This window comes from Pundamilia nyererei, unplaced genomic scaffold, assembly GCF_000239375.1.
Source record: "Pundamilia nyererei isolate P.nyererei 1_Seehausen unplaced genomic scaffold, PunNye1.0 scaffold00099, whole genome shotgun sequence".
Classification (NCBI taxonomy): domain Eukaryota; kingdom Metazoa; phylum Chordata; class Actinopteri; order Cichliformes; family Cichlidae; genus Pundamilia; species Pundamilia nyererei.
Genome location: NW_005187500.1, coordinates 802875 through 827854, shown reverse-complemented (window position 1 = coordinate 827854; position 24980 = coordinate 802875). Strand labels below are relative to the sequence as shown.

The window sequence follows — 24980 nt, the reverse complement described above, 5'->3', positions numbered from 1 at the left end:
ACACCAAACCTCCCACTCAGACCACGATCAAAGATGTACACATCCTAGAAAGGCATGACGTCAGCGGTGGTAATCAATCCCAGCCTTGCACGCGCACACGCACTCACACAACTACAATATACAGCAAACTGTACATACATGATGTACTCTGTCAGCAAAGGCACAGTGCCATTCCCATTGGTTTTTGCATCATAACATCTATCTTTCCACTGCAAAAGAAAAACTACACTTCAAGTTTTTGGCAAGGAAAGTCTAAAATGAAGAAAAAAAGGTTTCAAAGTGAAACTATGCCTCGAAATAAATACTGTAAGACGTCGGGCCTTTGAAACATAAAAAAAGCTGCATCTGAGGTTCTTGTAAGACTTTCTATGGAAATAAAATTACACTGTACACGATTATAATTGCAACAGAAGTCAAATCAACTTTTTACACATTCTGCTGCCCTATGTGAATAATACTACATAATAAATACATAGTTTGCATAGTGTAGACAACGGAGTGGAACCACAATGGCACTTGAAATAAATATAAACAAAGTAAGCGAGTGGAGTGACGGCTGTTAAACACAGCTGCTTTACAGGAATGATCCAAATACATCGGCTCAGTCAGTAAAACCTAAAACATGAACCAAAAGAAGTTCCTACACAGTTCATTTGTAGAAAAAGGCGCAAACTTCCTGTGTTTTCATTTTTATGATTACCAGAAAAATCCCCAAAGCTTCAGCTCGTTTTGGCCAAACGTTACAGTCAGCATTTGTGGATTGCAGGGAACAATTTCAAAAACAACAACAGAAGTCACTCGTTTAGCTTTCATTAGCATTATGGGAATCTGAATCCGACCTTTGGTCATTTTTAGGATGACAGGGTTCAATGGCTTGACTCCAAAGGCTCATCTAGCAGCTTTACGTCGCACAAACATCCCAAACATCGCACTCTTAATAGATGGTCTATTCACACAGGTGTGTGTTAATACGCCCTTACGCTTAAAGCCATGTTACAATGCACAAAAAGCACACTCACAGTACCTTAGACATGAATGCAGCCCATGTCAGTAAAAAAGGCAGTGATACCAATCTGGCTCAGAGTATTTTGGGTCAACATGCTTGTTGGTTTCCAACCATGCCAGTGGCAATGAGACTGCATGAGTTAAAAAATAAGAGCAGGAGATTTAAGTGACACACAAAGGCTTTTGGAGTCTGTTTACATTCAACACAAAGAAAACGATCAGTGTTTCTGGATCGGCGTCCCGCAGGAAGCCTTCCAGTCACACAAAGCAGTGCCAGCATTTGGTATCGACTGTGGTGGAAGTGATGCACTTGGCTGAAATTTCACTTGTCTTTTTATAGCTGCTTTCCTTCAGGCGCGCTCACCTACACCTGCTCTCAGCTCTAGTGACGAAGGCGATCTGACTCTGTCCTTTAAATATAAAGGACCTAACCCTGTGAAACTATGATCCAATAAATCCACTGACTGACAGCGCGATCCGAAATTTCACAGAGTGACTGTTCAGATAAAATGTCACGATGAGGAAGAAACAAACGCTCCTTATTAGAGATCCTTTTCTCACTGTGATGGAGTAGACTCGCCGTAAACACTACAAGTAACGTTACCCTAGACTCGAAGATAAAAGAGCACCAGTAAATCCTACAGTAATGCCAGTTGAGTACATCTCAATCACCTGAGCCCACTCGTCAGCTGGTGTTTTTCAGCACACGTTCGAACAGAGTTTGTCGAAGAGCACCTCTCACACCGCTCTGCTAATTTATAAACTGCTGATTAGCTGTGGCGAGTTACAAAAAAAAAAAAAAAGGCCCAGGCTAAGTCAGGAGGTTTCAGGCGGTTAAGGAGGGGAAGGCGCTGCTGGAAGAGCTGGTGATCGGCGTTGACAGCGTCAGTCAAAGTAAAAAAGAAATCCTACAAGTCTCTTTGAAAGGACAAAAGGAAAAGGAAGGGACACTCAAAGAGGGCCGGCGTTCGTAGGCGAGCCGAGCGTCATAGGTTCATTCGTAGGTGTTCGGGCCGCTTGGAGTTCATGGGGTACGCCTGCTTCTTGTAGGGCCCTACACTGATGCCTGAAGGGTGCCTGATGGGAAGCGGCGCAGAAGCCTCGGTGAAGCCGCTGCCGCTCGTGTCCATTTGCTCCACTGCTGAAACCTCCATGGGCTGGTCCATCGAGCTGCTGGGTGAAAGCAGAGACGGGCTGCCAGTCATCAAAGGTCCCCGGTGCCAGTTGCCCCCCCCTGCAAACTTCACCGGACTGAGGAAGAAGATGTGACATACTTTGATTAGGCTCAAAGGCTGTTATGTGCACCATACGGCTACAGTCGTGAAAAAGTACACCAAAGCACACCATCACACACCAGGACTTACGAAGAAAACTTGTTTATTTAAATACAACCTGAGAATAAACAACACCACAACAACGTTGCTTCGGTTCAGTAAGACTTCCAGCTCTCTTCAGTCAGAGGTCTGGACTTTGACCGGGTCATTAAACCACATTTAGTGTTTTCTTTTTGAGACACTTGGATGTAGGTTCCCTGATGTGTCCTATGAAAGGACCCATTTAGGCCAAGCTTTAGCTGTCAGATAGAAAGCTGCATATTTGGCTCAAGGATACTTTGGTACACAGGAGTTCCACATTTGCTGCAAAACGAGCCCAGATCATTATCCCTCTACCACCACGCTCGGCCGGTGGTTTATGGCGTTATTGCCAGACATCTTCATTTAGGAACATTGTTCCAGAGGTTTTGTGGCGTGTACAGATACGACTTTGCAATCTAAGCCGTGCTGCCGTGTTCTTCTTTAGAGAAAAGAGCCTTGTCCTTGCAACCTTTGCCTTTTTCTAATTGTACTATTATGAACTTTCCCTGTCGAGTCTGAGATGTGGCTCTTAGGGAGTGCACGCACTGACGTGGCTTTCCTGGGTACAATGACAGTTGTGCTGAACATTTCCTGCTTGGGAATAATCGTTCCCACAGTAGAACGATTCACTTGAAATTATTTGGAAATGGTCTTGTGACCCTCTCAAAACTCATGGGCAGCAGCAACTGTTCCTCCTTGGCACTGTGTTAACACACACATTAATGCTCAAGACCAGCCAAAACATCTGCCTTTATGGTGGTGCTCAACTGATGATCAGTCAACTGCATTTGATCAGCAGCATCTGGGTTATTACTGTTTTAATGGGAGCAGTAAGGGAGTACCGTCCACTGATTCTGCATTCTGGCTTCAAATTATTTTGTGTTGTTGTTCATCTGAGGTTGTATATAAATCATTTTAAGGTTGTTTTTTTATTTAATGTTCTTATTCATGAAACCTTGCGTACAAGGGATGCGTACAATTACCCCCACAACTCCAAAACACCCCTCACCTTCCCTATCCATGTTTTTATTCAATTCATTTAAGCTTTAATGACTTTATATGCCTTACTGTTAGCCAAGAAATTTTAAGCTATTCACAAGGTCAGCGAGTGAGTCATCAGGATGAAGACTTGTTTTGGGAAATTTTTTAAATGCCCAGTGAAATTGGACAGATCTGCAGAGAAAAACAACATGCCGTTACCTCACAGGTGTTCTCGGGCTTCCCGGGAACTTTCGCGGCGAGCGGACCTTTGGCTCAAAGGAGAACTTCTCTTTGACGTTTTCAAGCACAGATGGGGCTACATATGTGAAACCCTGGGGAAGGGGTGGAGGACAAAAACAGAAAGATCTCAGCCCACTTCAAAGACCATCGTTCCAAAAACAACCCACAGCTGATGATGAGCAATGAAATGCTGAGTAAACCATATCATGCAATGCGGTGGAAAAGTGAGTGAAGCTTCCAGGAAAACCAACAGGATTAAACCAGATGGGACGCATTAACTGGTTCTCGTAAGACCCACTTGTCGAAAGGGGAACAAAAACAAAACACGAAAAAAAACCAGTATGTCCAGAACTAGCTGTTGTTTGCATGTTTTCAGACAACACAAACAGTCAGTGCACCGTTTTCTATTAAAAACTCTGCGTAAGTTTAGCAACATCAGCTTTGCACCAGATATTTAGCGTTTTCCTACCTCACATCATCTGACCACAAACGATGACCGAACATAACTCTACAAAACACTGACACGCAGGTTATGAGTCGTCTTTCATAGATCTTACCCTGCAACATTATTATACGCTCACCCACCACTCTGTCAGGTATACCTGTCCCAACTGCTAATTAGTGCACATAACTAATCAGCCAATGGCAGCGCAGCAACTCGCTCATTCACGCTAAACTCATACACATGGTCAAGATGACGTGTGAGGTTCAGAATGGGGCAGAAAGGTGATTTAAGTGACTCCGAATGTGGTTGCCGGTGCCAGATGGGCTGGTCCGAGTATATCTGAGAAACCGCTGATCTGCTGGGATTTTCCCACACCATCATCTCCAGAGTTTACAGAGAGTGGTCCAAAACAGAAAATAATCCAGTAAGCAGCCATTCTCTGCTAATGCCGGAGAAGGCTGGCCAGACTCGACCCAACAGAGCACTTTGGGACGTGTCGAAACGAGAGTCGCATCACGGACGCAGCAGCTGTGTGATGCTATCCTGTCAATGTGGGCCGGCACCTTGTTGAGTTACCAGTCAGTTCAGAAGGTTCACTAACACTTGCAAGGTGTAACTAATGAAGTGGCCGTTGAGTGAGGCACCAGTTACACACCAGGAAGACTTGATTGGCGCTTTCACTGAGCATGGAGTCATCGGGGCTGTCCACTGGAGTCTGACTGGTGAACTTGGAATCAAACTGGCTGACATCATCAGCTGATTGCTGTAAAAAAAAAATACAATAGTAATCAGGTTAGTTAATGACCTTCATGGCCACATTACACAGGACATCTCTGTGTGGAAGACAAACTCACCAGAAATGGTTTAAATGGAGGCTCTACTTTGCGAGCAAGGAGTTCGTCCCAATTTATAAGGCGGAAGAACGTATGGGCCTAGGAAACATGACAGCCGTTTTGTGTCTGCGTGGTTTTTTAAAACATATTTTTCAAGCTCCATCTGAAAAGCGATGCCTACCTGGACTTCAGCTGCATCTCCTGGACCGCCCCCGAGTCGCAACGAGGCATTTCTTTTCAGCAACTAGAAAAAACATAAATATTCGTATTTTTGACAGCAGATCAGTGAAGCGTGTGGGGAGGAGCAAGGCTTTAACAGCTCACCTTTTTCAGAAGGTCCCTGGCTTCTTGCGTGAGGTAAGGTGGAAGGCTGAGTTTACATTTTAAGATTTTGTCTATGGTCTTCTTTCGGTTTTCACCGGTGAACGGAGGCTGAGGGACAGCAGCAGATTGGAAACATTAGCTGAGCAGCACGATAAGGACGCTGTGAGTAACGGTTCCGGTTACTTGCATTAGTTACGGCATTAAGACGTTGACTGGTTTGTACTTACTGCTCCTGTCAGCATGTCGTACATGAGTGCTCCCAGACTCCACCAGTCCACAGCACGATTATGTCCACTCCTCATCAGGATCTCTGGAGCCCTGAAGAAGAAGAGGCAGAGGAGAAGGCGTGTCAAACCAGAGGCATGAATGTGCTGATGTGTATGTAAATCATCAGACTGTTTGCCATACATGTACTCGATAGTGCCGCAGAAGGTGTGGGTGACTGTTCCATCATGGATGGACTCTTTGCATAGGCCGAAATCCGTCAGCTTCACGTGTCCTAGAAGGTGGATGCGTACAGAGGACACGTTAGAAGGTTCAAGGTTGTGTTTTAATAGTTGAATGCAAAACAAGCAGAAGATATTTGCAAGGAAATCTCAGTTGGTGAAGGACATGTATCTAGGTCGGACGTTTAGTAAGCAGCTCCTAGTGTTTCAGTACCGTTGTTATTGAGCATGATGTTCTCAGGTTTTAAGTCCCTGTAGATGATGCCTTTTTGGTGCAGGTGACCCAGCGCCATCGAGATCTCGGCCAGGTAGAAACTGTCAACAGAAAAACACAACGCAGGTCCCATATTTAGTCGAATGCATTGACATTTCTATCCATTTTTCCTCGTTACTCTTCTATGTTTACGCACATTTCTTGCCCACGTTATGATGTAATGTTTACACTCCTGTGCCTTTCTGCACTCAGTGTCTCTTTCATTATTCTAGGAACACTACTACCCTTATTTGTTCAGCACTTTGGTTCATGGAGTCTCCATCTACAGACTGTGTTTATAAGACAAAAGGACTCATACTGCAAGCATTCAGTCCCTGCTCCAGCTGAACAGTCCTACGGTTCCAGCTCAGTGTCTGAGAAACAGAGTCACCTACGTGCCTCCCTTCACGGAAGTCAGTTCCTCAAACTTTAAACTCCCCCGTGTGCCAATTTCCTCGATGTGATTGTTTTTCCTCGTGATGCTTTTTGGGGCTCCAGTTTAAATATGTCCGTCTGCTCCAATCAGAACACAAGCAGCTACTGTTTGTCTCTTTGTTGTATTCCTAGAAATATTTTGGAGAACCTGTTTTTGACTGAATGTGAATCATAAAGTCACATCACTGGGTGTTAAGATGCCTCTTCTGTGGGTTAACATCCTAAATGCATGGTGCTGATCATGTAATATGCAAACATGCAAGTTAATGTAAAGATGCAACTACTGTATAAAGCAGCAAATCAATCTGTTCAGCAAGCTGGTAGGAAGGACTAATGTGAAACATCACAGCATCACAGTCACAGGAGTTAGTGTGTGGAACAAACAAAACACACAACTTCACACGTCTGGTCAAAAACAACAAATTGTATGAATGTAGATAACGTTCCTCTCAGTGGTGTCACTCAGACGGTCATCTCTGTTTTTGGTGAACGTGGATATTAATAAGTGCCGACTTCCACCTACTCATGTTTGCGTACGGTGTGTGCACAACATGTCAGATGTATTTGTTTGTCACACGTGGTACGTAAGGATTCTTAGGGATGATATTTACATTTGTCCTTGTTTTCATTGGACACTGGCTTTGTTCGTGATAATGAAAGCTTGCAGCTGCGCTTACTGTGAGCGCAGTAAACTGAACTCAACCAAAAAAAGAAGACGATCGAGGTTTTACCAGCAACAGACCAACTCACCATGCTGTGTCCTCCATGAAGATTCCCTCTCTTTCCAGCTGCATGAACAGCTCCCCGCCTAGTTACCACATACGAAAACTCATCGTTCAAATGTATTCACACTGGGAATGAGGAGCTGCACTGATAGAATGACTGGGAATTCCTTCTCACCGCTCAGATACTCGAGGATGAGGTACAACTTTCCCCCCGTCTGGAAGGCATAGATCAGGTCAACAATGAACGGATGTTTAACCTCCTCCAATATGTTCCTCTCGGCTTTGGTGTGGGCGGTGTCCTTTGCGTTACGCACAATCATGGCCTGGACAGAAAAGCACAGTGCAGGGGTGTGAAACTATTTGGGCAATAAATCTTACCCCATTAGCTGGCACGAAACCTTTAAAACATCAGCTGCAGAGGCAGAGCGGGAACCGGGACGCCAAGATGGTAGCTACAGCTAAGTCTCATTAAGCTAATAAACAGTCATTAAGCGAAACCTCAGGCTTCGGGGAATATGAGCTGGTTTTTCAAGGAGAGCCAGACATGAGCTCTGTGTCGACAGCAGAGAGGAGGCAAGCTGAACAGAAGCAGCAGCTCTGAGGTAAATGGTAAATGGTAAATGGCCTGTATTTATATAGTGCTTTACTAGTCCCTAAGGACCCCAAAGCGCTTTACATATCCAGTCATCCACACATTCACACACTGGTGATGGCAGCTACATTGTAGCCACAGCCACCCTGGGGCGCACTGACAGAGGCGAGGCTGCCGGACACTGGCGCCACCGGGCCCTCTGACCACCACCAGTAGGCAACGGGTGAAGTGTCTTGCCCAAGGACACAACGACCGAGACTGTCCGAGCCGGGGCTCGAACCGGCAACCTTCCGATTACAAGGCAAACTCCCAACTCTTGAGCCACGATCGCCCACCAGGTGTCATGAGAAAAACGCCTGGTGCCATTATTTTAGGTTGGTTTGTCCTTCTGGCTTCGTAGCTCAGCGTAAGAGGATATCATATTCAGATCACCTGCTCCGGCTCGTAGCTATTGATACGGAGAACTCGGACATCAACTCTGCAACACCAGACTGATTGTGTATTCAGACACGGGCCAGTTTCTACGAATGAACCCGACTCGATTACATGCAAGCAGATTTACTCACCTTCTTTAAAACCTTCATAGCAAATATCTTCCCAGAGGTGGCACCCGATACCTTCCGAACCTGGAACACCTGCAAAAATAATTTACATTTGTATAAAGACATTTAAGGAGGAGTGCTACAAGGTTCATCAAATTTTATCTAAGACTAAAGCGCACAAAGAAAGAAATGCATTTCCTGAAAGACGAGCAGCAGTGATACAACACAGATTTTTTTAATGTAACATCAAATATGTGCAGCACTCCCTCGCACTCTGGCATGGAGCTAAGGTCATAACACCCATAATGAAACGCTGCTCTCACTCTGCACAGTGAGAGCAGGTGAACGTAATGCCAATGCTTGCCTCTGGGTCTTACTGACTGTATCTATATGTTAGTTTGAATATCTTGAACTTCGGCTGACAGCTTCCAGAGAGATATAAGCTGATTTTATAGCTAACATTATTGCTTAAGCATGTGACTTTTGTAGCTTATTTAAGACTTTTTAATACCACCTTTTCAAAAACTACCGTCACCTATCCTTTGGCTGTGGGGTCCAGATATTTTGAATTGGAAAAATTATACATTCGAGACACAAATTCAATCGCTCAGGTATGAATTTGAAAATCATTGTCTTTACTCTTAAAAAATAAGACTAAAATCATCTGTTCTTACTTCGTATAAGGAAAGGCTTGAGTTCTGACCCTCAGTTAAAAATACAGAGAAACTTTTGCCAAATTATGCAACATGACGACGATATCAAAACAGCTGCCAATGTGCTACATTTTTCTTCTTCTTTTTTCTTAATACAATTGTGTTATCTCATAATTCTAAGTCCCAAGTTACGGAAAATGACTTTGTTGTCATCTCCGTCAAAACCACTTCAGACAGAGCAAGTCATGCATCTGCTTGCTGAGTGAAAAATGTTTCCAAAATAACTAATGTGCTCTGTCATTGTCAAGTTTAGCAACGAAACATCAGGGAAGTTCCAGAGCTCTACATCCACAAAAATAAGGCAGAACCTACAATGTGCACTCATCTTTAAAATCTCCATTTGTCCTAAGATTTGATACAAGCAGCTGCAGACGGATTACTTTGATGCTTCATGTCTATGCAAAGAAAGGCTTCTACTTCTTTGCTTCAAGAGCTTACGGTAAAGGTGAAACAGGATTTCTTTCTTCCTACCACAGGAAAAATATTGCTAGATATTTGTGGGAATTGGAGGGCTGTTGATAAACAACAATGACACTGTAAACTATTGCCAAATTTCCCATTCCACCCACTGGAATTTCAAGACATCTGCAATGCCTCCCACACATACTGACACCAGGTCCCAGGCTAAGAAATATAAGTTGCATTTTACACGATTTTAAAAACAAAGGGTTGTTTTTGTTTTTAAATTAACGCTGCATCAAATGCATGCGAATATGAAGATGTAAGTTAAGCCTTTTCAAACCCTAACTTTCAAGTCAAGAGGGGTCAATAAAAGGAGGAGGGAAAACGTGTCAGAGAGAAATGTCGATTTGAGAGTCTTGAGTCCTCACCTTCCCATAGCCACCTTTTCCCAAAACTTTCAGCAGCTCAAAGCATTCGGGCCTGATCTGCTCTGTTCCTTTGTTCACGCTGTTCTCTGAAATTTCAAACTTCTCACAGTCATCCATGTTACTGGCAAAACAAAGCAAAAAAATAAATAAAGAAGATAAGAAAGTAAAGATGAAACACAGGTTCAGAATATTTTGCACAACACTGTTAGCATTTTAGGATGAGTGCCACAAACACTTTGAGCACCGTGACAACATTGGGTAATGGCTGGACTTTTTCTGATGCTAGTTTTATTTTATTTATTTATTTTTATGTATTTTGTTTGGGGTGGGGGGACTGGCTGAGTGAGATCAGTGCCCACTGCTAAAGCACTTTCACACAAAGATCCCTCAGATATTTCCAAGTGAGAACAAAGAAGCCAAACAGGATTATCACAGATTACAATGATTGTTTTACCTGCTAAATGCTGCTTCACACAGCACCACAGGTCTCAAAGCTACCAGGTTTCAGTTCACTTTAATGGGCAACCCAGCATTAGAAAACAAAACAACCCTGCTACAGAGGGTTGTTATGGTCTGGCACTACATAACGTATGTTAGTTTTCCATTAAGTTTAGTTGCAAATTTCTTATGGCTCAGAAGTACAATCAAGTTCGCTTAAAATTGGTTAGTTCTTTTACCAATTTAAAAACAGCTACGACGGGATTTAGGTTTTTCCCAGATCCTGAAATGTTGACTCCCACGCATCCAATTAAGAAAAATGGTTTGTTCCCTTTTTCGAAACACAGTGAATCACAACATGGCTTATACTCACAAATCAAAGCTACTGCACTGCTCCATGTACTCACTGAGCTGCCCCTGGAAACAAAAGGGGACACCGGGACACAACATTTAGGCACACAGGAATGCGAGGGAGAACTGTTCTTTACTAGGGAGTCTGAATCAATCGGAGGTACATTACAGACTTTTTCATTTTCTAGCGATATATTTTTATTAGCCTAGTTCACTCAAAGTTAGGACAGCCTCACGGCTAACCAATACAGTTAAGCAGGGACGTGCTGTATGTCTAACACTATCAGTTTTAAACGAAACTGATAACCAGGAACGCAGCGACGACAGCAGACTCGTAGCCTCGCGTTAACGTTACGCCGCGGTGGGAAGGCTAGCAAAAGTGTGATCCTCTTACCTGCAGTGATGCTAGCACCGGTAGCATTTCAGCCTGTTGTTGGTCGGCTGGAGTATAATTTATTTGTATTATTATTATTTTCTAAAAAACGGTCAGAAAGGGATACACTACTGATTAAATTAAAGTAGCTAACAAACCGCAGATATAGCATTCATGTGCAGCTAATGTAGCTAGTTACACGGCAATAAGAGCATCCCTCCGAAAATACCGATTAATAGCGTTGCCGCTCATAGCTCCATAATCGGACAACCCCTTACGCCCTAGCTACTACACCGTCAATTGCTATTGTTTAGCTTTCGTTATGCTTTATTTCTAACCTGACATTTTACCTTATTTTTGATTTCTTTACCCTCTGGCGTTGATATCTTCTCTGCTTGTACACTTTCAACTGAAGAATAACCTTACTTGTACTTGAGGGCTGGCCACCTTAACTTAAGCCATCCATCGTCCAAAACTTTAAGTAAAATCCAGAAAATGTAACTGTAATGTTTAATTTCAGTGTAGCTAACGTTGTATGTGAAAGCACATTAATACGCGGGAAAAGAGTGAAAGATGATGTGTCCGATAATGGATACATGGGCACCGGTGTTAGCAACTTAGGCCTCGGAGCTGCTTAGTTCTAGCTAACTGGCTAACAGCAGGGACATTAGCCTTAGCGTTAGCATCAACTCACCCCATCCTCAAATTCTTCGTCAGAGACATTCTCATCCGGTTGATCCAAATCGATGTCAAAAACCGCGGCCATGGCCGCGACACCTTACTTGGCGTTAAATGACAAAACACAGGCCCGATCCGTCACCTCATGTGAGAGCCATCACCGTTACAACCGGCTACAGCAGAAAGCATGGGCTCACCAACCAAAACAACACAGGAATCGAACAGCAGCAACAAAAAGAGCCTCTAGCGTCGGCCGGCGGCACTACTCTGCTCAGGCTGGACGAAAACATCAGGAAAGAGTTCCAGTAACGGCAGATCAGGAAAATAAATCCAGTAACTGAAAGAGGGAAAGTGGTCAGATGTGCCAACATAAACAAACAAACACACACTAATAAGAAAAATAAATAAATGAACGAATAAATATAGGTGGATGATTTATTTCCCAGTCTGTGCAAATTACATTTGAATTGTATTTAAAGATTTGCATAAAAACGTATTTATAGTACATGTTTATGAGAGAATGTATTTCATTTCCTGTGTTTTTTCCAAAAATATAGATGATAGTTTTAGACTTGGGTCAGAACAAAAATCTGAAATTGTGTCATGTGACACAGTAGTGCTCCATGCCGAACCCAAGTCATAATCTAACACTAACTTTATATATTCATCAAACAAAGGTCAGATGTATAATGTAAGCTCCTCTTTTATTTTAGCCTACTCACAACAGCAGATTGTAAGAATTTGCAGTCCTCGACTTAACAGATCTTCCTTTTGCTGCTTTCCAAACTCTCAGTACAGACAGTCATATTCATCATAATCTGATCATGTAAATGAGTCATGCAGTCCAGTGACACTGGACTTCTCTGAGAAATCAGAAATTGACCAAACATAAAATTCAAGCACTAAAACTAGTGGTGGTTGACCACCAGGTGGTGTAGCTCAGCTGGTGACATAGCTCAGGGGGTAGAGCAGGTCACCGACGGTCTATGGGTCGATCCCTGTGTGCTCCCAGCTCCAGTCTGCCAACTGACCCCAAGCTGCCCTCCAATGCATCCATCAGAGTACGAATGCATGTGAATGCTACACAGAAAGCACTTAAATAGACTGACACAGGAAAAAGGGCTGGAGAGTCACACACACACACACACACACACACACACACACATAATGCTTTCCAATTTAAAACCAGCTTTTGTGTATAACAGTAAATTTGAACGTTCACAGCTAACAGGTAAAAATATCATTTAGATTAATGAGTTTGCACAAACTCCTGGATTAACCAATACAGAAATATTTTTAAAAAGTCATTTTATTAATTATTCCTAATTGAGGACAGCTGGGGCATGAAGCATCCATTGGGCTGTGGTTTAATAAACTTGCTCAGCACCGCGTGTTTAGCCTGCACAGGTTTTTGGGCAGGGGTGTGAATAATAATGATGATGATGATGATGATGATGATGATGATGACTTCCATCCAGACGATTCAGTATCATTCTGTCGGACTGACACACTTGTTTTTTACATGAGTCATCATTGCTCGTCTGAGTCAAAATATCTGCTGTTGTAAAGGCTCCCAAGTATAAGACGCTCATGTTCTGCTCTTTGCGACTTCTTCAGGTATTTCACATCAGGGTTTGTATACAATCCCCCCTTTTTTTCTTACCAGTAGGTGGCAGCAAGAAAAAGGCAATCCTTTTTTCTTCTCTCCTCATTCATTCATCCTGAAAAATGCCTGTTTATTCATGCTGTATTGCCGCGCTTTCATCCAATCCAAAACCATTACAAAATGCACCAAATGCTAATATATATTTGAATTTCTTGGTATCGTACTGATGAGGAAACATGTTGTGCCGCCTTTGGCTTAGAGCTTCAGGATGTCCTCTAGAATTTGTCTACACTGATACAGAGATATCAAAGCAGTACAGGTAAGTGTACCTTCCTGTTGTGAGTACACAGACAGGAAACCCTGTGGTGTTTTAGCTCACACAGAGGTAGCACACGAGCATCTGTGCCTGAGGCCGTTTATGGCCATGCTGTCGACGCTATATTGAGAGAAGCTTGCATGCTACCCTGTGATGTCTGCGGTACCTGTAGAAAGAAGCGGAATGAGAACTTGTTGCTATTTCCTCACATTGTATTTAGAAGCCTACTACACTTCTGCTTTTGTCCTTTTGGTGAGAAGTGTCACACTGTTCCATGTCTTCATCGTGAGTCATCATCATGTTGTCCTTGAAAGGATTTTGTGTGTGTGTGTGTGTGTGTGTGTGTGTGTGTGTGTGTGTGTGTGTGTGTGTGTGTGTGTGTGTCGGGGAAGCGGTTAAAAAAATAAATTTAATGTCGACAACATTTTTGGAAGCAAAGGCTAACAGTACGTAGCGGTTTATTCAGCCCTGTCTGATCTGTCACAGTAAAATGCATAAATATGTGGTGTGTTTATCTTCACCTGTTTCAGTGTCAGCCAGGTATCAAAACTACAGCTCAATAAATCCATAATGATCAGATTTACTGAGGACCGCACAGATTCACTCTTAAAGAGACAGTTCATCTGTTGTGTTTTCACCCTGACTATCTATGAAAAATACTTTGGTGTGAACAACCTGGTTTGGGAGATATCAGCTGTAGAGACGTCTTCCTTTTCTGGGATATGACAGAACCACATGAATAGGTAAAGAAAAACCCAAACTTTGTGAGAAGTATTATGTGGGAACTATTTTCTTTCTCCTTTTTACACTGGCCAACCAACAGGTGCCTTCAGCCAGCTGAGAGGAACAATACCAGAGTTTGCACTCTGTCACACCGTCACAGGTAGATGCACACTTCCTCCTTTGTGGTAATGTGGTTGACAGGTGTAGTTTGGTTTAAAAAAAACAGTTCCTGCCTAAAAGGGCTCAGGAAAAGTTCATTTTTATTAGCAGAAAGAGACACTGCTGCTGAGTTTTGGGTGATTTGAACAGCGTAAGGAAAGCGCCATTTGCTTTTAGTTTAGTCAAGAGAAGTTCTACAACCAGTAGCTGTACAACTGGGAAACCCACACCACAACAGTCTAATAGAATAATTAGCACTACAGGGTAGAGGAAAACATCTGCCTCTTTAATGTATGTTCTGTATCCTGTATTGGCTCATAATTACTTTCCCAGTGTTAAATATGAGGTGAAGACAGGAAAAAGTCGCTCCAGTGTCAAACGGTGCACTTACAGCTTTCTGCACAATAAGAAAGGGAAGACTGAAAGTGAATCCACCCACATGCATCTGCTGTGACAGCAAAACTATTAGGATCACATATCGCAAATTAAACAGTGGATGGTAAAAGTGGATTTTCAACCTATTTCTCTGATAAAGGGCTAAAAATATACACTTTATATCAGTCGGTCACTTTTGCTCAGACAAAGTGAAAGCAGTTAGCATAAATGTGCTCCCTCTTGCAAGACAGTGCGTCTTTGAACGCTTAACTATGCGTGACCTCCTGCATAGTACAGGAAAAGTGACAATGATTACAGACGAAATTCCCAGCATGTCTTTCACTTTAGGAGCCACAAGGTCAGCCTTCTTTTATTTGCCGGAGCGGTTTGCGGGGCTGAGGAAATGCCCCTCGCAGGGTAGCGTTACTCTGAGCGCTGCCTCAAATCCATCTGATAGTTTGTTTTGCTTTACCCAGTGATCAAAACCAGCTGCACCGGGTAACAAAATAGGATTTCTGTGTGTGTGTTCTCTCTATTGTTTAGCTTTGTTTATGTTTACAAAAGAACAGAAGAGACACTGGTAGAAAGTCACGGCGCTCTGTTGTGGGTCTGCGTGGTGACTTGAGGTCGGGATTGTGTTTGTTCAAAATCACTTAGCATATCAACTGACTGGGTTGTGCTCTCGTGTTTGGACTTTGTCAATATGGAAGGCCATTAATTTAAAAGCTGAAGGTTAAAGCTGTCAGCGTCTTCATTTTTCTTTTTTTGCTGAATGCATACACCTGTGGTTTACTGAGAAGCTCGAGGGGGGCGGGGGCTCTGCTCCAGTCTGAATGTGTTTTATGTGAACAATAAACGGCTGCAACACGAGAAAACTGTGTCGTTTTTCTGATTCTCGTTTAAATGGCAGGTGTTCCCCTATAACCAGGCAGTAGCCCTGTCATTGACGCCAATTTTTCATATTGTGACTAAGCTGTGTGAAAAGGTGACAGCAAAACCGACACACTGACGCACAAAAGAGGGTGGGGAAGTTTATTTTCCAAAAGAAAGTACAGACTGCAAAGTGAACGTTGAAAAGTCAGCTATCTATGCATCTGCGCACCTGCAGCAAAGCAAAGGGCCACCAGCCACTAGTGTGGGTTCAAGCACAGTGTTTGCGTCAGGTTAGCGCCGTCGCTGATGAAAGTCAGAGTCATAGAAGCCAAAAACACCAGTGCAATACTAATTTAACTAACAGTTGCCCTTTAAAGACTTCTTATTATAATGGCAGGCATTCCCCTGTAACTGTATAGTACCTGCTGATAACTGCAATCAAAATGGGGCTTTTTTGTTCCTTCTTTGAAATTAAAATCAAGATAAACTATATTTAAATGTTATTTTTGTGATTCATCAGGATGAAAACAAACAAAAAAGCAATTTAGAGATGGCTAATTTGAAATATTAGCATTTTTATTATAAACAAATAGGTTTTTATTGCAAATGTGGAGGCTTTATGCAAGATTATTTCTACCCTCCCAAAAAAATAAAATCCAACCCAAAATTTGGCATTTTGTAATCAGAAGTGTTTTTGCTAACCTAACAATGGGCTCCCACAGACCAAATATTTGGTGGAACATGCAAAAAGTAGTCAGACGATAAATGTTTAATTTCCTTGAAGAAATGTAATTTCCCCCAAGATACTGATTGTATTACAAGATAGACTACAGTCAAACACTGGCATAAGCAAATAATTGAGAACTTCCTGTCAAATTTATTAACTAGACCGCCTAAAGTTAAGCTCCATGGTCCTTGTTCAGAGATAAAGGGGAGTTATAGTGATAAATAGTGCGGGGCTCAGTGTTGAAACTACGAAGGAACCCAAGAGGAAAGCATCTGGAGGTGAGACTGGCAGACAGGCCACGGAAAGCTATTCTAGTGGAATATCGCTGAGAGATCTACATGAATGTGGGCACACAGCACATTGGAGTGGTGGAGTCTGGCATGTGTGTGTGTCCGGTTTAGTTTGCTGTGTGTGGTTGATTGCAGCATGGGCACGATTCATATAACCACATCGCATGCGTAAAGAGGCCACATACAGAGAATGAGGGCAAGACTAAAATTAGCTCTGAGCAGAATGGCACAAAAGATGAGAGTTTAGGTTTTAGAGAGTAATATCGTGATTTTAATGTCAAAATCTAGGCAGCGGGGCTGTGGTGTCACATGTTTTTGGCTCCTGACACATCAACAGAAGCTCCTTTTTAAATTGCCAACAGTAGCTAGTGTGTAACATGTTAAACCAATCTTTAGATTTGAACAAAAGCCTCTGACAGAACAGTCTTTCACAGCAGGCGGGCTTTCTGCCTGTAATGCACACAGCAGCCTGCACACAGGCCCTGACAGCAGTGCCATAGTGAGGAGGTAATCCTGCTGACATCCAGGACTGTTGACCTCCTCTGTAGCGCCACCAGTAAAGGTGGTTCTGATAAACCCATCCAGGATCGTTACCGTCCCAGTAAGTGAACGTGTCGCCTCACCCTACAGCACTTTCTTCAAAATCAGCTACTGGCGGTTTTTCTGGTTCTTTTCCAGCGTTGCCTAATTTGAAATGAAAAAGGACAGCATGAATGGTATGTTCGGAAGGCACTGTGAGGCATTCCTGTAATATTCCTTAGATGGCATCATGTCATGACAGACACCTGCACGTACGCGTAAAGCTGAGCTTAAGCAGCCCTCGGATCAAACCCCGTGCGGAGGAGAGTCCGTGCCGTCAGATTTCCGGCATTCCAAAGGTTGACTCAGTGATACTCGCATCAAAGGGGGTGTGCAGTTTCGAACAGTGTGTGCTGGGCTGTGTGGTACATTTCGGCGATTTTACGCCCATTCTACTCTCAGGCATGCTCTGCCTTATTGTGTTTCCTAATCTTAACACGGCGCTCACGTCCGCTTTGTACGTATGCCACACCTGAATGACGCAGTTTCCTTGGCAGAATTCCTGGGACATGAAGGTAGGACAAACTGTGAAAAACGTGACGAGCCATTCATGCAGGTTTACTACGAGTCCTCTCTGTCCTCTTACCACAGTAGGCACATTTGCGAGAGCAGCCTTGGCACAGTGGTACACAAAACCTGATCAGTGACAAATTGCTCTGAAGATCCTTTAACAGAGTAATAAAAAGAAAGTTTATTCTTTACTTTTTACTTGCATATAAGTAGAGAGCGCGCAATATAAAAGTTCAGATCCTTTTAAAACGTTGCACTGACTTGAAGTCCGTCCTGAGGTTTGAAAGGCTTGAGGAAAAGGCAGGCGGAAGAGCAGAGGATGTGTGTTTCGTCACGGTGGCCACCTGGCGTCAGCCATTAGGCTGTCTGCTCCGTTGGCACTGTGTGGGCAGGAAAAGCAGACGCTTCTGCCAAATTATGCTCTGTTAAAATACCCACACATGATTTAGGTTCAGCTCGGGGCACGGAGATGTGTTTTGTTCAATCTGAGAAACAATACATCATCACGTGGTAATTGTTTGAGCCATTTTATTTAGGTAATTGTAAATCATTAACACCAGGGGCCAGCCGAGCAAGTGTTGATACTTCAGCTAGACGCTCCGCCTCGACCAGTCGAGGCCCATATCTCTCCTCTGAGTGAATTATGAGGAGTCTGAAGCTGCTGATAAGCCCGTTTGATCCTGGCATACCAAAGCACAACAAAGGCCTTTAGAAACGTGTACGGCAGGGTTAAGGAGACGGTGTTGAACTGGTCAGTCCTCGAAATGAATATGCTGGTGCAGTCAGACCACCGAGGCTTCTGAAAGTTGGACAATGAAAACGTTTGGGTGGTTGCTGTGTGTCTTTTGTTTCTACATTTGCATTTCTGTGTGTGTGTAAGCAGGCACAAGGTCTGCAAATGAGTCCTGTTGCATTTTGTTTAAATGTAGCTGTATTAATATGTATGCTAATATTTATTTAGTTTAAAACTTCATATATCCAACACCGAACCTGCGTATTATTTACGCTCCGCATAGTAACATTTATATTTTTGTAATCTAATATTGCCAAACATCATCAACATGCTTATCTGTGAGATGTAAAATACTCTGCACTGAATAATAATTTATGTCCAAAAAAAAGAAAAAAGAAAAATCATCTCAATTATTAAAAGTATTAAATTAAAACAGTTAACTATCGAACACAGGATGTCTCCTACTTCCTGGCAGGAAGGGCACATCTTCTCCAGGTTTAAGTTTGACATCACATTCTGTCTATAAACGGCATATTGTAGCACAGCTGTCGTCCTAAACAGGGCATTATGTCACTAAATCCTTCTCTTGCGATCTGACGATAGGGTTTGGAGCCCGTTCGGCTTTTCCATGTTTTAACGGGGTGACTTTTCTTTGCAAGGCATCTTTGTACCATTTGGTCCGCCTGCTCACTCCACTGTGGTCTGACACGATCCCGTGACCGCTGCTGACAAAAACGAAGGACCTTAATGTGAGTCTGAATTAGAAAAAGAAAGAAAGAATGAAAAGAAATCCACATTGTCAGCATAATGTAATGAGACAGAATGTGAAAGGAACTAAGTGGATAACCAAATGCAGAGTGGGCTTGCGGGTGGGCGGGTGTTGGATGAAGTCAGTGATATTTCAGCATCCCTGGGTGTTCAGCGTGCTGAAAGGAGGGGCACAAACTGGAGAGCTAGAGACAGCGAGGGGGTGGCGAGCCATAGGCAGGCAGGAGGGTGCTGGAAAGAAGCAGCGCCACCAGATTCAACTGTAATGTAGTTTATACAGCATATGGGGAGACCAGCGAGAGGACAAAAGCAGTGTCACTGCTTAACTATCAGTCCCCCAACCTGTTTAGACAGGCACGATTTGCATGTTAGGTTTTCAGACAGAGCCCAGGGGAAGGGTGGGGTGGGTGGAAATAGTCATCTTCATGGTGCTCTGGGTGTGGCTGCTCTGGGAACGGGACAGGACTCGGCACAGGTCACACGCCTGACCTCAGGACACAAGATCACGCTGTGTTCAAACACACCCACCAACACTGGGTTCTTATTTTTTCATAACCACACAGAAGTCATGTGACATTTCATAAATATTATTTATCGCTTTAAAATCCTGCAGCTGTCTGTTCCAAAGCACAGGGTATAATGTATTTAGTATGCAGTATAGGGTTATGAGTGTTAATAATAATTTAAAACTGATGCAGTATTATTTTACTACTTCATGGAGAGGCTGTTCAGATTAAGTAGACTTCATTTGTGACGAGAGCCCAAACTCAGCAAAAGCTTAGCTTGGAATCTGAAATGGAGATGATGTCAGTGTAGAGGGCAAATCAGTAATGTGATAACAGTTTGGATCTGAAACATCAGACGTGGAAATCGGAGTTGTGATGGACTCTGTATCCTCCCAGTCCCAGTTTCTTGGCTGACACGTGAGATTCTTCGGAGGCCTGAAGGTAAACGCCAACCTGGGCAGTCGAGACTTATCGAATAATGAACCGAATACAAATCCTCCTTTTAATAGACTTTATTTAGAAAAAGTAGAATAAAAAACAGTGTGTACACCTTTAAAAATAGCACAGGTACAGACATATTCAACAAGAAATACAGGCACTTCCACGTAGAAATATAAACAGCATTTCTAGACAAACATGCACACGCACACTGTATTTGCCAAAAGGGGGCTCCCTTATGGAACAGGACGTCCTGAATGTGCCAAGAAAAGCACTTTTTAAGCCAGCGAGCCATTCCAGCGTGATTTTGCTTCACCGGGAGTACGTTTGCAGCTTTTGCTCTATTCTCGAAAAAGACGAACCTAAAATAAAATGTGTCTGTGCAGCACAAGCATTCACTGGTCAAGCAATGATTTTCAGCTTTGTGTAATTACCGATGTGTGGCTGTTGGAAAAAACAAAACAAAAAAACACCCCCTCAAAGAGCTGTTCCAATAAAATGCAGCTCGGCACAAAAGAAAAAGTACATGTTGAGCAACAGAAGAAAGTTCTCAGTAAAACAGAACAGGGAAGTGTGAAAGGGAAGGAAAGCTGGGTAAGCACTGCGTGTACCATACCTAGCACCGAGTGTCACAATATGATGTGTTGCAATAAGCTGTCTGGATTCTCTGGAAATTCAAGAGGAAAGAGCCAACTCTCACACTCACACAGACGTGCACATAGAAGTACATCGCTGACATCATTACGTGTGCATTTGCAAACATGTGAATTCACAGTTCCTCACACAGACCGACAGAAAAACCCTCACAGACGTCAGCACGGAGGAAATAAATAACAGACCCGTATCGCCGACGTTTCACAAGCGGTTGGGATAAAGGGAAGTGACATCGTGGCACACACCTAAATGGGAACTGATGCTAACTGAAACAATGACAATAACAGAAGGAGGACAAAACAGGATGCTGGTCAGATGAAAGAGCCCGAAATGTCAGACAGCCTACAGACTGTTGTCGCCTTGCAATCTTAACAGCCAACACCAGTCTGATAAGCTATCTGACAGGCCGAGAGTGTGACGGACATGCCTGAGACGTATGCATGTACAGAACGACAACAATGAAAGGGGGGGGGAGAAAAAAAAGGAAAAGAGAAAGAGCCCTAATGCTACTTACCACGACAGGAGAAAGGAGGAGATGTGAATGTTCTGACTGGAGCCGGTGCAGAGCGCAGGCTTCAGCTCGCTCAACAGTGCCCCTCTGTTTCGAATCTACTCGAGTGATTCGTCTCCTGGCTCCGTGACTCGGGCAGTGCAACGAGTTCATTCGAGGGTTCAGCTGAGGTAACGGCACAGACGCTTTTCACTGTGCACTTGAGGTTTTTTTCCCCGCTGCTTGTGCCTGCTCTAGCACCCGCTGCGCTCAGTCCAGCGTAGCACAACAGCGGTACAGAGAAGAAATCGCACATTTCACTGGCAATTACTGAAAAAAGGAAGATACCGCGGACACCGAGAGCCAACTGTCGTTATCCAGCGAGTAAAAAAAGAAAGAAAGAGAAAATTGTGATGGAAGCGCTTTTGCTTTAAGAGCTGCTCGGGTAATATCAAACACGAGCCTGGCGTCCTCGTGCGGGAGAAGAGGGCTTTAAAAAAGAAGACAAAGAAGAACATCTGACATCATAACAGAGATCGTCTCTAAGTGTGAGGGATCGGCGGCTATCGCTCCGACTCCCCGGCTGCGAGTGGAGCGCAGTCTGCTTTAATCCATAAAAGAAAAAAACACAAAAGGAGAGCAACAAATGTGGCAGCCATGCCAACACGACCTACTATCTCCGTCTTGCTCTCAGTCTCACACACAGGCACGCGCACAGTTGTAGATCTGATTCAATATACGGCTGCATCTGGTAAAGTAGCCCCGGGCTGAGTCATGCGCTCTCTTCCTGGAAGCAGAACAATAAGGGCAGACAAAGGGACCAGCGGGTGATTCATGGCTGATTTATCATTTCTCTCCAAAAGTACTACAGAGCGCTTTACTGTACACACAAAAGAAGTAGTTGTCCAAAGCACCATTTACAACTGGAACCATCTATTAACATCTCTACTACAATTAACTTGGAGCTCAACAATATTTAGAAATAAGAAGAGTTAGCATTGCCTGACACCGAGCTACAGTCCAGCATAAATACAGGATTCCTACGAGGCTGGCAGAGATACACAATAAGTCATTGTTTCTTAACCAAATAAAACAACAAACTCTGTGCTGGTTTTATAAGATACCATTGCAACGATGCTAGCTTATTCAGATTAGACAAATCCAGTGGAATAAACACCAGTGGAATAAACAGTGCAGCTTAAGGCCTACTGGGGAGAATTATCACGTGGAGCTCCTAAAAGCACCAACATTGATGCAGTTTCCACGCGCTCACATGCAGCCCAGCAAACACCTACCAAATGCAAAGCTTTTAAAAACAAGCAAATAGAAGTCCAAGTCGCTAATACCACAAGAGAGAAACCAGATGGGGCTCATATTTCCCTAAATACACAGCGGGGGATCAGCCAGGAGGAAGAGCAGATAGGAGGGAAGGAGTGGTAGCAGCCTGGAGGTGATGGACCGATTTGATCTCGAGCCGGCCTTCACTCCGCCTTGCTCTCCGAATACTTCTCCTGCCGTTTGCGCTTGGCGTAGCTCTGAGCCATGGAGTTGACAATGGAGCAGACAAAGAAGCATACCATGATGACCACAACCTTCTCAAAGAGCCACGACAGCCAGCTCTCCTCCTGCCAGGAACCACAGAGAGAACAGAAGAGAGAGGAGCTCTGTCAGAAAGCTCCAGAACAAGCCCCTCTTTGCCCCACACACTGCTCTCCCTTCTGCTCCTGATGCTGTAGGCTAGGTGGGGATCCAGCTCCATGTGCAGGACAGATAGAGATCGGGGGTAATAAAACACGCGGCAGCCCCCACCGTCCTCCCTCTTAACGCCCCCGCTGACCCCAGCCTGCAGCCTGCCTCCACCAAGCTAAATTGCCTCGTTTCTACCCTGTAACTGCTGAAGGCTCAAGTTACAAGAAAAAAGGAACATTGTTCTAGAAATGCCTTAATCTGTCCTTGTGCAACTCAACGTCGATCCTTTCCTCCTCCTTCCTAGAATTCAAAGGAAAAATATTTTCACTCAATCACTTGAATCACACAGAACGGGAGAAAAGTGGGAAATAAAGAGCCGGAGGAACAAAGTTTTCAAAGACAAATAAGCTACAACTGGCTCTTTTTTCCCCCAGATGGGGGTTTTGATGGATTGTCACTAGCGGAGGGGGTGGGCGCCCCGCTCCACAGTCAGTGCCGGGTTCAGGCGGGGCACTGAGTGCAAGTGTTTGTGTGTGACACATAGGGGAGGGACCACGCTCGGACGCACTCTCCCAATTGGTAAGATCGAGCATGAGTCAGCAGTGCTACAGTAGTACACTTCAATACAGCAAGTGAAGCCAGACCCCAAACTGGCCCCTCTCCCCCCTCTTTCTCCTCCCTGAACTCAAGCCCGCCCAGCCCGCCCTAAGCTACTTTGTCATTCTAGCCCTAAACAGGCCCGTGTCATTTCTACAGATTACAATGCACACACAACTTTGGATTATGAAATAATGATTTTTTAAACGAATAAAAAGTCAAGTAAAACAGGTGCGCCCATTAGAGAAAATGGGTTAGGCATAAGTGGGGGGAAAGGGAACAAAAAAGGTTGGAGAAAGTGGGGTGCGTTCCACTTTTTGTTAGGCTGCAAACATGAATGAATAGAAGCTGGGCACTGAGGCCCCTTGTACTTACAGCTGGGATCCCCTCTCCAGTGAGATGGTGCAGCTTGGCCTTCTGGGCCTCCAAGTACTCCCTGAAGGGCTTCTGCAGTGCCGCACCCAGCAGTGGAACAGATCTGTTTCCACCAACAGGGGTGTGGGGGTTGGTGGTGTTGGTGGAGGAGGAGGAGGAAAAAGAGTGGGGGGAGGGGGGTGTAGAGAGAGAAAGACAGAGGTAGAGGGTGGAGGGGGGATGCATTGGGGAAAGAACAGGGAGGGGGTGGGGTTGCGGGGCACAAATCACATCACATCATTGTTACTCACCAGCCCAAGGGCAGCAACAAAGGGAGGCACGCTGTCCTGTCTCCTGTACAGTGTCGGCCTCGCCTGCTTCCTCTCTCCGAGAAGAGAGAAAGACGGAGAGCAGCGAGTGCGATCCCTTCATTGCTCATCCCCCCCCACACACAGAAAAACAGACTACCACAGCTGTAAAAACAAAATAAAAACCCCCAAAAACAGCAGCACTCGGAAACAAACTGAAAATTGTAAAAATCAAAACAAAAGGAAAAAAGAACCAGATTAAAACAGCTGAAGTAAAGTTGGCCGGCTCGCAGTCGGCAGCTGCGGCAGCAGTAGTCACCCACATTCTCCCACTCCGCTGTCTCTCTCCTCACACACACACTTCCCCTCCTCTCGCTCACACACACACATCGGTGAACTCGTTCAACTCCCCTGCAGTGCCTCCTCTGCCGCTGCAGCGAGGAGAAATGAATGACTTCTCAGAACTCTCACATTTATCACAGGCGGTTCCTGTAAGAACTGGTTTCAGCCAATTAATGAGGAAGTGAGTCGTACCCACGCTGTGTCATCACTGGCTGAGACCTGGGGGATGGCCCACAGGGGGAGGGAACTCCAGTAAGACGGCCCATATTAGGAAAACCCTTTACAAGGTTTAGCCACCAACTACAAGATACTACTGAACCCCCTTCCCTCTCTCTTTGTCACACACACACACACACACACACACACACACACACACACACACAC

The 24980-nt window shown here is 44.2% G+C and overlaps 2 protein-coding genes across 6 annotated transcripts in view; both read right to left on the bottom strand.

Annotated features, from left to right (window-relative positions):
* Positions 1-24: 24 nt before the first annotated feature.
* Positions 25-11823, bottom strand: rps6kb1a (ribosomal protein S6 kinase b, polypeptide 1a). 3 transcript variants are annotated; one of them, XM_005740345.1, is made up of 15 exons: positions 11576-11823; positions 10531-10574; positions 9720-9840; positions 8201-8269; positions 7218-7365; positions 7068-7125; positions 5844-5944; positions 5592-5682; positions 5411-5501; positions 5184-5291; positions 5041-5103; positions 4881-4958; positions 4682-4789; positions 3561-3673; positions 25-2256 (listed from the first exon to the last, which is right to left on the bottom strand). In XM_005740345.1, the coding sequence occupies exons 1-15, from the start codon at positions 11645-11647 to the stop codon at positions 1992-1994; spliced, it is 1530 nt and encodes a 509-aa protein (XP_005740402.1). In that variant the 5' UTR covers positions 11648-11823; the 3' UTR covers positions 25-1991. The 3 variants fall into 3 exon arrangements, with proteins under 3 accessions (XP_005740402.1, XP_005740403.1, XP_005740404.1); XM_005740346.1 differs by having other exon boundaries at positions 9720-9805; positions 10565-10574; XM_005740347.1 differs by having other exon boundaries at positions 10565-10574; positions 11576-11625.
* An 8398-nt stretch (positions 11824-20221) lies between these two features.
* LOC102200032 (vacuole membrane protein 1-like) overlaps positions 20222-24980 on the bottom strand; it is a 48086-nt gene continuing 43327 nt past the window's right edge. For all 3 annotated transcript variants that reach the window (XM_005740341.1, XM_005740343.1, XM_005740342.2), the window contains 2 exons: positions 23968-24070; positions 20222-22931 (listed from right to left, as the gene is read on the bottom strand). In XM_005740341.1, coding sequence (XP_005740398.1) covers positions 22788-22931; positions 23968-24070 — 247 coding nt within the window. In that variant the 3' untranslated portion in view covers positions 20222-22787. The remainder of the gene's footprint in view (positions 22932-23967; positions 24071-24980) is intronic.